Here is a 14,064-nt window from a genome sequence, read left to right as displayed (position 1 = left end):
CCGTTCAGAGCCCGAGAGAGGAGGCACTATGGGCCCACTTTAGGCTGGTTCAGTCATGGATCTTACACAGGGCATACTATTCTAGGGAACTTGTACACATGATGGGTAGTTTGGACTCTATGCTCTGCCTGAGCGATTGGCGACAGGAGGGCACATTCTTTCATGTATTCTGGACCTGCGCATCAGTACAGCTCTACTGAGCAGGAGAGTTGTGGCTCACAACCAAGGTGCTCGAGGTGATGGTACCCCAGATTCTTTGGAACATTACGGGAGAAGAGACTTGGCCCAAGTATAAAAGGCTCTGTCTGGCTGAGGCAGCAATAGTGACCAAACACAACATAGTGTGAGCTTGGGGTGCAATAGTCCTTCCCCGAATTCAGCCTGGGATCTGACATGGATTGGTGTCAAAGGGCAGAACAAGTGGTCTACGAGAGTAGGGGCTGCCTCAAGAAATTTAACAAAGTGTGGGGCAACTTGCGCGCTTATCAAGGTGACTGATTGGGTGGGGTTGGTTAGGGAAGTGAGTGAAAGATGCATAGCATCCCAATGTTCATCTTGTCATAAAACAAGATTTTTGTATTCTGTTCAGACTCTGTGCATTATGATTGCTGCTTCTGTGTCTAAATTCAAGTCTGCTCTCATCATATGTTTACCGTGCTATTACCTCAACCACTGCATTTCCTGTACGCTGAGCATGGGTTTTTTGCAATAAAAAAGTAAAAAACAATTTACAAATGAAAAATATAAGGCTAATTCAATATGACCAAAAATTATGGGGGATATTTTAAGAAGAAGTAGTACGTTGTGACAAATTAGTAATCCTAGATTGGCCACCAGTATGAGGGCTATTTCTTCGATTAGTGACCCATGCCATCAAACATCTCGGTTATTGTTCACCTACTTTTTTCTCCCTTTATCTCTGCTAAGTGAACTGAATCTAAATGGATCAGCCGAAACCTGAGTGATATTTAAGCTTGAATATTGAGATTACTGAAGCATAAAAATCTATTATACCAGTGCAATAGAGATTTTTTGACTAGATTCTAGGCACATGTGATATCATTACCAGTTGCAAAGTACTGGATGTGTGCAAACTCTGCACACAAAATGTATATTACTATGCACTAACGCATCACCAGTACCCTGCTAGATCACTCAAGAATGGAAAATAAGTATTCAGACCCGGTTAACACTCACCTTTACTACCTGCAGGTTTTAAATGTGACCTGAAGTGCAAGGGGATTAAGGGTTGGTGGGAGGTGAGTTCATTTTGCTCTGAGAAACCATCAAATCTCCAAGGTTGGAGAGGGAACCCATAAGTGGAAACAAAGAGAGGAACTACGAAGATACTCTTGCATAAAAAGAAGAAATTGATATTTTCTTGATGCACTTCTTGGAGATCAAACTTATAGTTTGTAGTCCTAGGTAACCAAGTGATGAAAAGAAATTCCTCAGTATGGGGAGGGGAGTCTGAGGGAGCAGAGCAGTAAGAGAGAGAAAAATAACACATTTCAGAATCCCAGGAAAACTGTTTAAACATGTTGAGCTTATAAAAAGTCTGGAAACAAGTGGGGTTTCCCATGTGTATAAATTGTCAGCATTTGGGCATGAGTATTTTCAGTGGTAGCGCCTCCGCTAAGGCAGAGGAGAGTCCCTCCTCCCCCAGCAGCAGCAGCTGCACACTAAAAAATAAAAACAATAATAAACACTGTTTATTATTGTTTTTATTTTTCAGGGGTCGTCTCGGGCTGTCCGAACACCCATGTGCGCTGGGCTCTGTCCAACCCGGCACTGGATTGCTAGGTTGGAGAGAGCAGGCAAAGTCTCACAGTCTGCCTCAAAGCGCCAAGCCAGGATGCTCTGTCCAATCCGAACACTGCTTTCATGCTGCCAGCACCATGAGAGCAGCATTCCTATTGGCCACAGGGCAGGCTGGGAGCCCCTGCCTGCAGTGGAGGCAAAATAGCGGCACAGTGGAGGAAGTAACCAGGCAAGTGTTTTTTTTTTATTTAATAATTCTGTCTGTTATCGTACCCTGATCCGCCCTGCGCCACCCCGCACCTTTTCCGTGCTGTGAGCTGCTCCTAGGTATTTTGCAACTCAAACCTTCAGATGGGGCTTAAAGAATGGCACAGCCATTTCCCACAAAGCTTTAAAAAATGAATTAAGACAACATTACACCCGGTTCAGTGTGTGCACAAACTCAAAGCATTCCCAAATGTAGGTGGTTCGGAATTCAGGCTAACACATTCAAAAGAGTAGAGGCCTGAAGCAAAAGGAATGCCTTACAATGATGGCTGCCTACATCACTTGTTTTACACTCTGTGGTCGGAAAATGGTTGCTGGTGTCTCCCATAACTTGTGGTGAACAGTGTAAACTATAAACTGGAATTTTAGTAGGAAAGTCATACTCCAGTTCAATGGTCAAAGTGTCACTACTCTCATCGGCCAACAACAGATAAATCCTTAATAAATGTTTCACAGACCTTGTCAATATCTTTATTTTTAGAACATGAATTGCAAAGTGCTAAAACTTCTTTGTTTTATTGCAATTATCGGCATTTAATTGCATATTACTGTTTTAAGACAATATAAGGTAGTGTTTGTCGGAAATCATTGATCTCATCAATTGATACTAATATATCTAGAAAGAAAGAAAGCTACACAGAAAAAATGTATTCTGACACTTACCTTCCTGGGAGTGAAAATGCTTTATCAGATATTCATTTTCTTCAATAATTTTATCTTCAATAGTTCTCTTTCCCATGCCAAAATCCCTCATAGATGAGAGAGTAAATCTTCTCATTACCTTCCAAGTTTCCCCATGCGAAAATGGAAGACCTATCATAGAATAAAAACTGTAAATTACAAAGAAGGTAACATTTCGTTTGGAAAAAATAAAATTGACCGCTTCCTGTGACTACTTATATTATTATGTCATACTTAATATGATTATTGGGTTGGTGAGTATGTGGTAGGATAGGTTCTTAACCTTAATTTCTATCTAGCTGTGCTGTTGGGGTCATGAGACTCAGTTGGAAACATTTGTAGAACCAGGTGAAGTACCTGTATGAAATCCCACAAGTAAATAACTAACTTATACATTCTAAGCCAGCAGTTATCAGGGTAGCAAAGATCCCATAGGTAAAGGCAGTATTAAAAGTTATTGTATGCCTAGACCATTGTCCCTACCACTATCACTTAGTATTTTGACATTAAAAGCAAGATCCTGTGGGAATTTAGGCTCACATTTCGAGTTTGGCCAATCCACCACTGTGGTGAAAGAAAATTATCCCCCAATTCAGTGAAAAGCCTTGTGCTGCATTTTGAGTTTCCCACCTTCCATCTGGGACTTTTCCCTAAAGCAGTTTCAGCCTGCATAGCTGGAGCTGTGTCGGGTGAATAATGTTCGTTCCTTTCTAGAAATTATACCATGCCTGCTGTGCACAGTTGTGACGTACGGGAATTCGACCCCGAACCTTATGACAAATGTCCTTTACAAGCTGGGGAGTTTCTCCCGGCAATTCAGGGACATTCAGAGGTATTTCTGTGCAAGATCATATACTGGTTCTGCACTGGTACCATAGGAAATGGTGGCGGGCTGGCCACATTAAGGGCCATATTTGTACTTTTTGACGCAAAACTGCGCCAGTGCAGTTTTGCGTCAAAAATATTACCGCCGGCTTTTGCCTTTTCGGATATGCAGTGTTTTTGACGCAATAGCGTCAAAAATCCCAGCTAACACTGCCATTTCAGCAGAGGAGAGCCAAAATGGATCCCAGATGCCTGTACAGACCCCAGGAAGATGACAACAGACCAGGAACCAGCCATGAGGACCCACACAAGACCCGGGAAAGTATGAAGAAGCAAAGAAAGTGTTGCTTCAGTGCAGAGCAACAGGAAATTCTGGTCAAAGAGGTGATGGAACACCAGCACCAACTGTTTGTCACCTCAAAGTTGCCAATCAATAGGAGAGAGGAAATATGGCAACAAATTGTTGACAAGATTAACAGCGTGGCAGAAGTACGCAGAACAGTCATCGAGTGCAAGAAACGCTGGCATGACTGCAAGCACAGGACCAAGGAAAAGATGGCCAGAAACAGGAAAGCAGCATCGTAGCCATCATCCCTGAGGAGATCGTCACAGTGATTCAAGGACAGGACAGCACAGACTACCAGGAGACAACACACATGCAGTGTAAGTCACATGCGCAATTAAAATACACAAATGTTAACTGTAAGCAGGGGGGGATACTGACCACAAAATGCATGTGTGCCAGTATCACAACACAACACCAACAACATTCCTATGGGGGTATGCTGCCATGGCAACGATGTGGCAACGGTAAAGCCACGCCAGGAGGGAAGGGCACAACGTCAAACTGACATCCCGTCACACGTCAGTCACTATACCCCCTACATTAACTAGGGCCCAATTAACAACCTGTACCCATACTGACAACTGGAATGTAACAGTGACAACAGTTGCCACCACCACCTCCGCTCTGTGTGCAGCTCAAGTAGCCAATGGCAGTAACGTTCCCATGGATCATACACACCTAAATTAGTGGGTTGAGGATGACAACTGTAACAATCCCCTGAAACAAGACAAATGTTCCAGTCCTGTCAAATGTGAATGCCCATAGTTGCCGCAAACATCAGCCAATGTCATCAACATTAGGAGCTACACACCACTAAGGTCACACCCATGCTGCATATTCCAGGGTCCATCCTGTGCCTGGGTCACAATGCAACATCCCAAATGTCATACTGCTCAGACAACAGCATTGAGGGGGAGGACACATGTAACTGGTCACTGACATACACCTGCACAGTCAGAGGAGGAAATAGGACACTGCTACGACTATCAGGGCAATCCAATCTCTACACATTCCCCAACATCAGCTGTACACATTACCAATGCTAACATCCATATCGTGCCATAACAATGCAATGCATAGGATACGCTACATTTCAACTACAAATAAGTGGATGTGAAAGTTCAGAGACTGGGGCAGGTCCAGATTGTTAAGTGTGCTGCTAGTGCCATCAGAGCACCCACAGCCAATGAAAGGACTCACCATGAGAATGGATGGAGACGGAGGGTTGAGTAGGACAAGAAGGTGGCAAATCATTATTTGGCCTAAAACAACACTAGAGGAGATGATGCCGACAACTCTAATAACTTACCACAATACATGTGACATGCAGGTGGAGCATAAGCCTGGGAGAATACCCATCTGAAAGACTGGAGCAATGAACAGGAAACAATATCAAAATGTGAAATCATCACAAGGCAGGCATGTCACACCACCAATGCCACAACACAGACACACTAATTGTATCCTATTTCATTGCAGAGGACGATGGATCTCCTGCAGATATGCCTGTCCAGGACTACCCTGATGACATGGATGACGATCTGACAAACATCAGCCACCAGACCCTCCAAGATGTCCTTGGAACCCTCCAGACCCCACCTTCTGTCACAAGGAGAAGCTCAGAGCAAGCAGGCATCACAGAGGACCCACCCACCACCCCAATTGTAAGACCTGCCAGCTCCAATACAGCTGAGGACTCAGATGACACAGGCACCAGCTTTGAGAGAACTGTAGTTGGAGTACAGCCTAGAGGGGGTGCGTTCGTGCATGATGTCAACTGAAGAACAGGCAGCAGCTATGCAAGGGCGAACAACCATCTTGCAGGAACTTGAAAAAAGGCTGAAGGAAATCAGCACAGCTGTAATACAGTTGACCCAACACCTACAACAGCAATCCTATCAACGCGTGCGCAAATGCAGCATTGAACCCCTCAGTGCTGACCTGGCTGCCTACCATCGTGATGTGGCTGCTATTCTCAAGAACCAGCAGATCCTCCTTGCAGCAGTAGTGCCCTTAAGATCTCCACAGATAGCAGCGACCGGGATGTCTGACTCCACTTCTTCTAACACTGAGGTGTGTGTTGCCCCTTCACAACCACCACCACCAAGGACAGAGGAGGCAACACACACATCAGAAGAAGAAGACATGGAACAGATCACCTTCACACGTAAAAGTACCCGGAAGCACTAGTCCCTGCCACATGGCCAACTATTACCAAAGTCCAGCGCTTTGTAACATGCCAGTCTTACAACAACTGTACTCAATGACTGTTCTGCAAACCACTGTATATCTTGTCAGCCTGCCCAGTGCTTGTCTCTCACTTACTCATTGGCAAATCCTGTCCCTCTGCACTGTCTGACACATCACCCCAGCATGTCAAATGCATTTTCCTTTAGCACTTGTGTAGGATCACAATGGAAGATTTCACTATAATGGACTCACAATCATGGACAATGTACATATAGCACTACACCACTTTTCAATAAATAGCACTTACACAACCACTTTGTCTCTGTGTAATGTGTCTCATCAACCGTGCAGTAGATCACTGAAATTTGCCTCCTGTCAAATTACATAGCTTGTCAATACAACTGTCCTGAAATTATGTAGTCTGCTAACTATGCACAGTGGCCTGGATTGCACCATACTCTGCCCATCCTGAGGGTAATATCTGATGAAAGGAGAAACCATACACCATAATGCTGTGTTGGACAGAATAATGCTTCCTCAAGGGATATCTAAGCTATTAAATAGTGGAAGCAAAATGTTGCCACCATGTAACACTAGCACAAATAACATTGCCAACAAATCTAAGCAAACAGTCAACAAACTGCATGAATGAAGGTGTCTGACTTTACATCCAAATAAGTAATCATGCTGAACAGTGTCACAAATGATCTATGTGAGTCATGAACATTATACTACAAGAGTGCTTACTACCACTCAGCTAATAAGGGTTTCCTTGAACATTGCACTGCTGTCAGACATAACACAGTGTCCCCAATCATAAATCTGGAAGCACTGTATGTGACATTGAAAACATACTTAATGAAAAAAACACATTGGGATCGTTAGTAACTGTGATTGGTGGTTGCAATGAATGGTCGAATCGTTGCAAGGTAGCTCTGGGGTAGCTGCCAATCTTACAGCTCAGTTGGGATTTGTTCGTATCATAGGACACAAATGTAATACAACAGACCTCATGTACACTTATGCCAAGGCCCTCATCTACAAGCATTTCACACTTACTGTAAAGGGTTCACTACATATTTATTAAACAGTAATAACAGAAGAGAAAACTCGGGGAAAAGTCTTACCTACCCTAATCTACCCTAACTACTTTTTTATATATTTTATTTTTTTCTTATTTTTAAAACATTTTTTTATTTTTTATATATTTTTTCAAAACACATAAGAACCCCAACATAGCCCGACACCCACCCATCCACACACTCAAAAAGAAAATATTGAAATAATCAGGACCCCCCGCCCACTGACACTAACTAAATCAACAGCCTATACTAACCTAACACTAAGCCCCCTAAACCCACAAAGTATAAGAATAAGGAAAGAGGAGGGAGGGGAGGGAATCATGTCCATCCAAAAAGTCTAGAGGTTGGCCCTCCGGAGGGTTCGCCTAATGGACCGCACACGCCTGTTGATATGGCGAACATCCCGCCACAGGTGACTCATTTTCCTGAGGACACGGTCCATTTTGCGCTGCATGTCCACAAAAGCAGCAGGGTCAATTGTTGCAGTTGGGGTGGTCTGTGTGCCAGCTGAGGAACGGTGTGGCCGTGTATGGCCAATGCCTGTGGGCTGCCCTGAAGGTGGTCCACTGCTAGGGCCTGGAGCACTTGCAGATGTTGTTGGGACAACGGTCCCAGCTGTGGGTGGTGGCACTTGGGTGGTAGTGGTGGTGGTGCTGGTGGTGGCTGTGGTGGGCAAAGAAGGGCCACCCTGTGGGAAAGCCCTCCAGGCTCCGGAGGCCCGTTCGGTCCTGTATCTTCGGGCCATCCTTCTGTACCCCGACTCTACCTGTAGGATATGCTGGTATTGCATTGCCCGCCTCTGAAAATCACGACCTGGATGGGTGTCATATTAGCAGCTGTGAAGACAAATTAAATAAATTACATTAGCAACTGCATTGTGTGAAATGACACAAGAAGTAAATCAGACAGTACATCTACTGTACTGGTAACAGCTCCTATCATCATACAGATCATTGAATGTCCCTGAGGAAGTACATGGCAGGCTAGCCTACAAAGGTCGTATCACACATAGCACATCCAAACCCTACAAGATGGGTAACAACTGGCATGATTTTGGCATCAGAGTTCTGCCAGTTGTCAGCTAACAATCATGCTGCACATCCTCCGCCAATGCCAGGGCTACAAATGTCAGTGTATGGGATGGAAATCTAGGGCCACATGATCTGCAAGTTGTAAATGGACTTGCTAGTATAGTACTCATGTGCGAAACCTGAGTGTGTATACTAGGTTCAGACCAAAGATTCACTGTGTAACATACTTGCATCATCAGTCCTAGGTACACTATTCACAAACCCATGCCTGTGTTTGAGGGTGGGGGGGGTGGAGCAACAACTAACAATTTCAAACAACATGGACACCCAGGAAGCTTATGAAAGCTGGACATGTGTTTGGCTCAACACACATACCACAGGTAAGGCGTATCTACAAATAGGAGACCGCAAACCCTTGGCTAACCCAGCGCAACACTTGTCTTGCAATGCAGACCTTTGTCCACATCATATACTTCCAGTAAGCCATGACTTTCAACTAACACAGAGTTGCAAGAACACCCCTGGCCATGATTTGCATGCACACCTAGGCCATTGCACTCAAGTGCCACATACTGTAGCACTACATGTGGAGCTACATGCTGCTAGGAAGTTCAACCTACAGTTTCATAAGTACCTTACTGAATAGGGAATCAGAAGTCTGTGGGTAAGCATTTTGCAGCCCCATTCTGGGAGAATGTGTGTCTGACAGGCTGAGTAAATCAGAGATTAGGTCCAGTGCGACTCTTGCTGATACAAGTGTTATCCACATGACTCATCCCAATTCACATTGCGGGGCCTACAGGTATGACCTAGAATCCCTAAATAAGACAATAGGATAAGCATTGGCCAAATCCAAAATGCTGAGAAAATGACATCCCACTCATGGAACAAGACAAATGATGGGCCAGCGCATCACACCTTGCTATTTGTTCAACACACAGGAGTCCATCACACATAACCAGCAAACACAACCCATAACAGACATATCAACACTTACTGGGGTTGTCGGGGTCCTCAAATGAAGCCACCTCACCCACAGTGTAAGGTGCAGGTCCACCTGTAAGGCATGGAAGGAAGAAATGTGCTCAAATTCTGTGCACTGGCCAACAGTTCCAAAGACAAAAACTATGTGTAAGATGACATAAGTAAGTAAATCCACTCAGACATGATGATACTGCATCCGATATAGCACTGCTAACTTTTACATACCCTGGGTCTCCTGTGAAATTTACACACATATCTGCACACATGCAGTGGCCCCAACTATCATGTGGTAGCAAACATGCTCCTTCATTAGTGAGCAGACATCATAATGGAGTGTATTCGTCTCATCATGTGCATCCAAAAGAGACATCCAAAGCCAGTTTCTTTGAGGAGTGAATTACCAGTCAAACAGCCATTGTGGCCATGACAAATGTATGACACATAGGTACAATGTACAGAGGGGCAGGGACATTTGTAAGACCTCATGTTGTTACAGTTTCTTCATTTGATGTGGCCCAGCTATGATGAGTTGCACCAACCATAGATATATGAACCCATATGCATACCTTTGGCCTGCCATCCCTAAACGAAAGGTGGAACACCAAATGCCAGTGTAAGATGTTAGCTGAGGGCACCTTGCACTTTTTCCCTATGTCTCCAAATCCAGTTCTGACATGTATCCAAAATGATGAAGGACCACAATAATCCATAACTTTCATAGAACTTCCGTGAACGCTTTCCTTACACACTCACCAGACACACATGAGACATATGTCTGGGCCACATTGCTATCAACAATTGACGTGAAGCCTGCACTCATTTTCTGCATCATGTAGTGTTTCTAAAGTCAGTCTAGCTGTTGCTTCAACAAAGGTCGATAATGTTTTGGAAAATCTATACCTCACTGGCAAATGTGACCTATATATATACATAATTGGCTCCTAAATTGTGTTGCTGTCTGACACAAAGGCGGCACCAAGTTACATTAAACAAAATTATTCAGTAAGTTTGCAGAGCACTTGCTTCCTGACAGCTAGCAATTGTGGTCCTTAACATAGTCCATCAATGACCCTGTATGTTTCCTAAGCATTCCACACACTCAACAACATAGCCGGCAGATATTGTACAAATCATCTGATGTCACTACAGAGCTTTTAATCGTGCACATTTACATGATTTGTACTCACCAACAGGGGCACCAATCACGATTCCCAGGTGGTCCAGCAGATCTTGCTCCCTGGAGATGAGGTCAGCCCGGCGGTGCTTCAGCTGGTTGTCATTCCTCTGGCTCCGATACACACGATGCAAGTGATGCAGGACCTTTCCCCACCGGATTCTTCGTACCTCGGTGTGATACCCCTGTTTCACCCGCCCCCCCTGCCTCAATCATAAGGGGGAGGAAATGGCACACCAGCCATATGAACCCCCCCAAGCTCCTTCTCACCCATCTTGCCAAGACGTGGCCTACCCAACATCTTAGCACAGAAAAAGGGGAATAGAGGATACAGAAGAACAAAGGAGAATAGGGGAAAAGTAGAATAAGAAAAAAGTAAACTTAACAAATAAAAGAGCCCAACTATCCCCAAACTATCACTACCCACAACAGACTCCCACAAACAACAAAGACAGTACAATACTGGACTATAGTACACAATAAACACTCAGACAGTATACAACAACAATTTTAATTCACAAAATAACAAGTAATGGACCACACAGGAGACAAAGCACAATTTCACTGGACAAAACTCAGAATACAGCCACACAGTCTAGAAGAATCACAGACTGCAAAGTGAAAGTGAAAGTACCCCCACTGTACATAATCTGTAAACAGGATATCCTATTACATCACTTCCTGCATAAAACGGCTGCCGTTTTTATCATTATACATAAAACAAAAATGACGCACACAGTATGTGCGTAATTTTTTTCAACGCACAGGAGTAAAAATTAGGCCGCATCCACATATTTGGAAATAGTGTAACACTTAACCAATTTTAAGGGCATAATGTTTCGTTTTTCGGCCATAAGCGTCATTTTTTTACACTTGTGTGTCATTTTTTGTACACAAATGTGTTAAAATTTCAGGGCATTAACTGGTTGTGGGTCATTTTGCCATTTTCATGTAATGTTACATTTGTCACACAACTGAGATAGGCTGATTGCACCCACTTTGGTGTTGACAGTGTATGGTCACCTGTGAGACATCATACTGCTGCGGACCATGATCTGCTACTTCCTTAACAGGATTTTCACTCTTGGCTGACACACTAGATGGTCATATGTGTGGCCATATGTGTGGCCTACATATATATGTTGCATAAATTGGCCATGGTTGGCGTCAGGACAGGATAGCAAGGTGACGCACATAATACAATACTTCAATGCCTATGGCTCAATGTGTGTGCATTGGCTACTAATGTAGTTGTCGACCCAGTGTGTGTGCATCACAAGATGCATTATTGAAAATATGCTTGTATGAATGTGAAGTCAATGTGTCCAAACCTTAGATGCAAGTCAGTGTGGAAATGAGAGAGGACATGTGCTAGTCATAAATGTAGCAACATCCGTTGTGTGCACTTCCAAGATTTTGGGTAACGTAGACACCACAAATGACAAACCATGCACCGGATAGATGGCAGACGCTTGTTCATGTCAATGGTCCAAAAGTTGCCCATCCCATGTCCTAGAAATTTGGTAACTGCTTCCTAGGCACTTGTTGGTAAAACCACCGTGAGTCAGGCACATGTACAGACTAAGTGGGTACCATGTTATTGGCACAGACAGCCAAAGGTGACCCACAACTGTTATATCACGCCACAGTTGTGGTCATATGACTGAGCCACAACTCTCCAGTAGCAGTGGTGGACCAGCAGACGAGGCAGCACGGGCCACATATTTCCAGTGATTAATTGCACAGAGGTGTCTGGTTCATGTGTGTGGTCCAATGTTGATCCTGTATATTTTTAGGGGTCTATGTTGTCACAGTTACGTCCAGGTCTCATCATAAGTCAGTGCCGGCTATTCCTGTATCTACTGAGTATCCTTCGGAGATCAATGGAAGTAAAGTTGATGAGGATATGAGAACCTACATGGGGATGGTCCCACCCTGTCACTGCAGACGTGTTATGAGACTGTCAACAGGGCAACCTTGGTGTGCTGAGTGAGATCATATCTCAGGAGTCATGTTCCGGCAGGTGTCATTACAACATTTGTACACAGGTTGGCCTGTAAAGTTCCCACTGCATCTGGGAACATCATAGCCTCTGTGTTGATTAATCTTGCAGCTATTCACCACGCACAGCCCATCAATATGTTGTGAGCCATGTGATTCAGCGTGTGAACTGTCCGGGTCCTAACATGTGTGGACTTTTCATGCACATTATCAGAGGTAGCTGGTTCTGCTGGAGGCACCATACCCAATCCCTGCATACGGCCATGGTACACTGTCACACTTTGTCGTTCATGCATACATGAGACCCAGACAAGGGATAGGCCATGATTTTGGTATTCAAAGACAATTTTACTAATATGGTACAATAAAAAAGCAGATGATGCTATACAATGTATTTGGGTATGCATTGAGGAAGCACATGACAAAATACCCCCTGAGGAATGTGAGGTTTGGTAATGCAAGTGTGGTACATATGTAGCCACAAGAACCTTTAGGGTAACGCACAGAGAGGTGCCAGTCAGACGGACAGGATGCAGGGTCAATCAGGATCCAGCAATTTCACAAGGTACATACTCAGTGGTCTGACTTTACACTGGTCGGAGGAAGAACAAGACAGTTGACATGGGAAACTATGTTTGTCCTGTTTTTTTTTAAGGTGACACAAGGGCTGTGTTACACGGCTTAATTACTAGCAATGCATAATGGTGTATTTGACAAATTGGCAACTTCTATGCTGTTCCATGCATCTGCAGGGGCAGTGCATGTTCAACTGGGTGATGTGCATGGAGGTGATCACGTGTGTGTGCTGCATCAGTTTATCACAAGTCCTGTAGGTGAGATTCGAGTTCAAATGGCCAATAGTACCTTTCACACAGAAAGCAACCTACAGGTGATAAAATTGCTTAGAAACTACAAGCCAGTGTATTAATTGACCTGACGTCCATGCAGTCAGAAGTACCATGACAATGGCATACCATAGGAAAGGGTGTAGCACACTGGATTACTATTGTTAGTCTGTGTGTGTAGAGGGGGCAATATCCGGGTACACATATTATCATTCCAGGGACCTCTTTAGACAGGTGGGGTGAGACCAGGAACATGGGTGTGTCTGTACTTAGGACATGGGCTGACATGTACATGGAATGTCATGTGCGCATTGCTTGTAATAGGTATGGCACTTGTGCTGTCTATGTTCTGCTTCTAGGGAACTCTAGTCACAGATAGTCCTTGCAAAGATAGGTGCTGTACGACTTACTGCTGACAAGGGTCTGGACATTCATTCCTGTTACCAATGCAATAGCACATCCACTGCCTCATGTATGAGGCATTTTTTTCCCTTATAGACTGATGGTGTCTTTGTTGTGTGCCATATGCTGTGATGAACCATGTTGCCAACATGTATGCGTGAAATTGGTGTGGGACTCTGCTATTGCCCTTCAAAGGTGAAATGTACAGGATATATGTCATTTACAGTGTGTGTGTATGTGACTGTTGTATAATACGCATCACAATTGCTTAGGACATTTCTGTGTCCTGATCGGTATATCAGCAATGCTCCATGAGGATACAGTCTTATTCTGATAGTTAGAGATAAAGGTGAGCACAAATGATTAGCCATATCATGATATGGTGATTATTATCAGTGTTTATTTACATTAGTTAATACAGAGGTGATGGTGATTAGTTTTAAAAAAAACATTTCACAATATGTTGGCGCCTACA

At 44.0% G+C, this 14,064-nt stretch overlaps 1 protein-coding gene across 1 annotated transcript in view; it reads right to left on the bottom strand.

Moving 5' to 3' along the window:
• The window catches only part of LOC138296719 (cytochrome P450 2K6-like), a 419,360-nt gene that overhangs the window by 251,785 nt on the left and 153,511 nt on the right, over window positions 1–14,064 (bottom strand). Inside the window, exon 3 of the mRNA XM_069236120.1 lies at window positions 2,692–2,841. Within this exon, the coding sequence (XP_069092221.1) occupies window positions 2,692–2,841 (150 nt within the window). The remainder of the gene's footprint in view (window positions 1–2,691; window positions 2,842–14,064) is intronic.

Source organism: Pleurodeles waltl, chromosome 5 (genome assembly GCF_031143425.1).
Source record: "Pleurodeles waltl isolate 20211129_DDA chromosome 5, aPleWal1.hap1.20221129, whole genome shotgun sequence".
Classification (NCBI taxonomy): Eukaryota; Metazoa; Chordata; class Amphibia; order Caudata; family Salamandridae; genus Pleurodeles; species Pleurodeles waltl.
The sequence above is the reverse complement of the archived record's forward strand: the minus strand, read 5'-3'. Positions and strand labels throughout refer to the sequence as shown.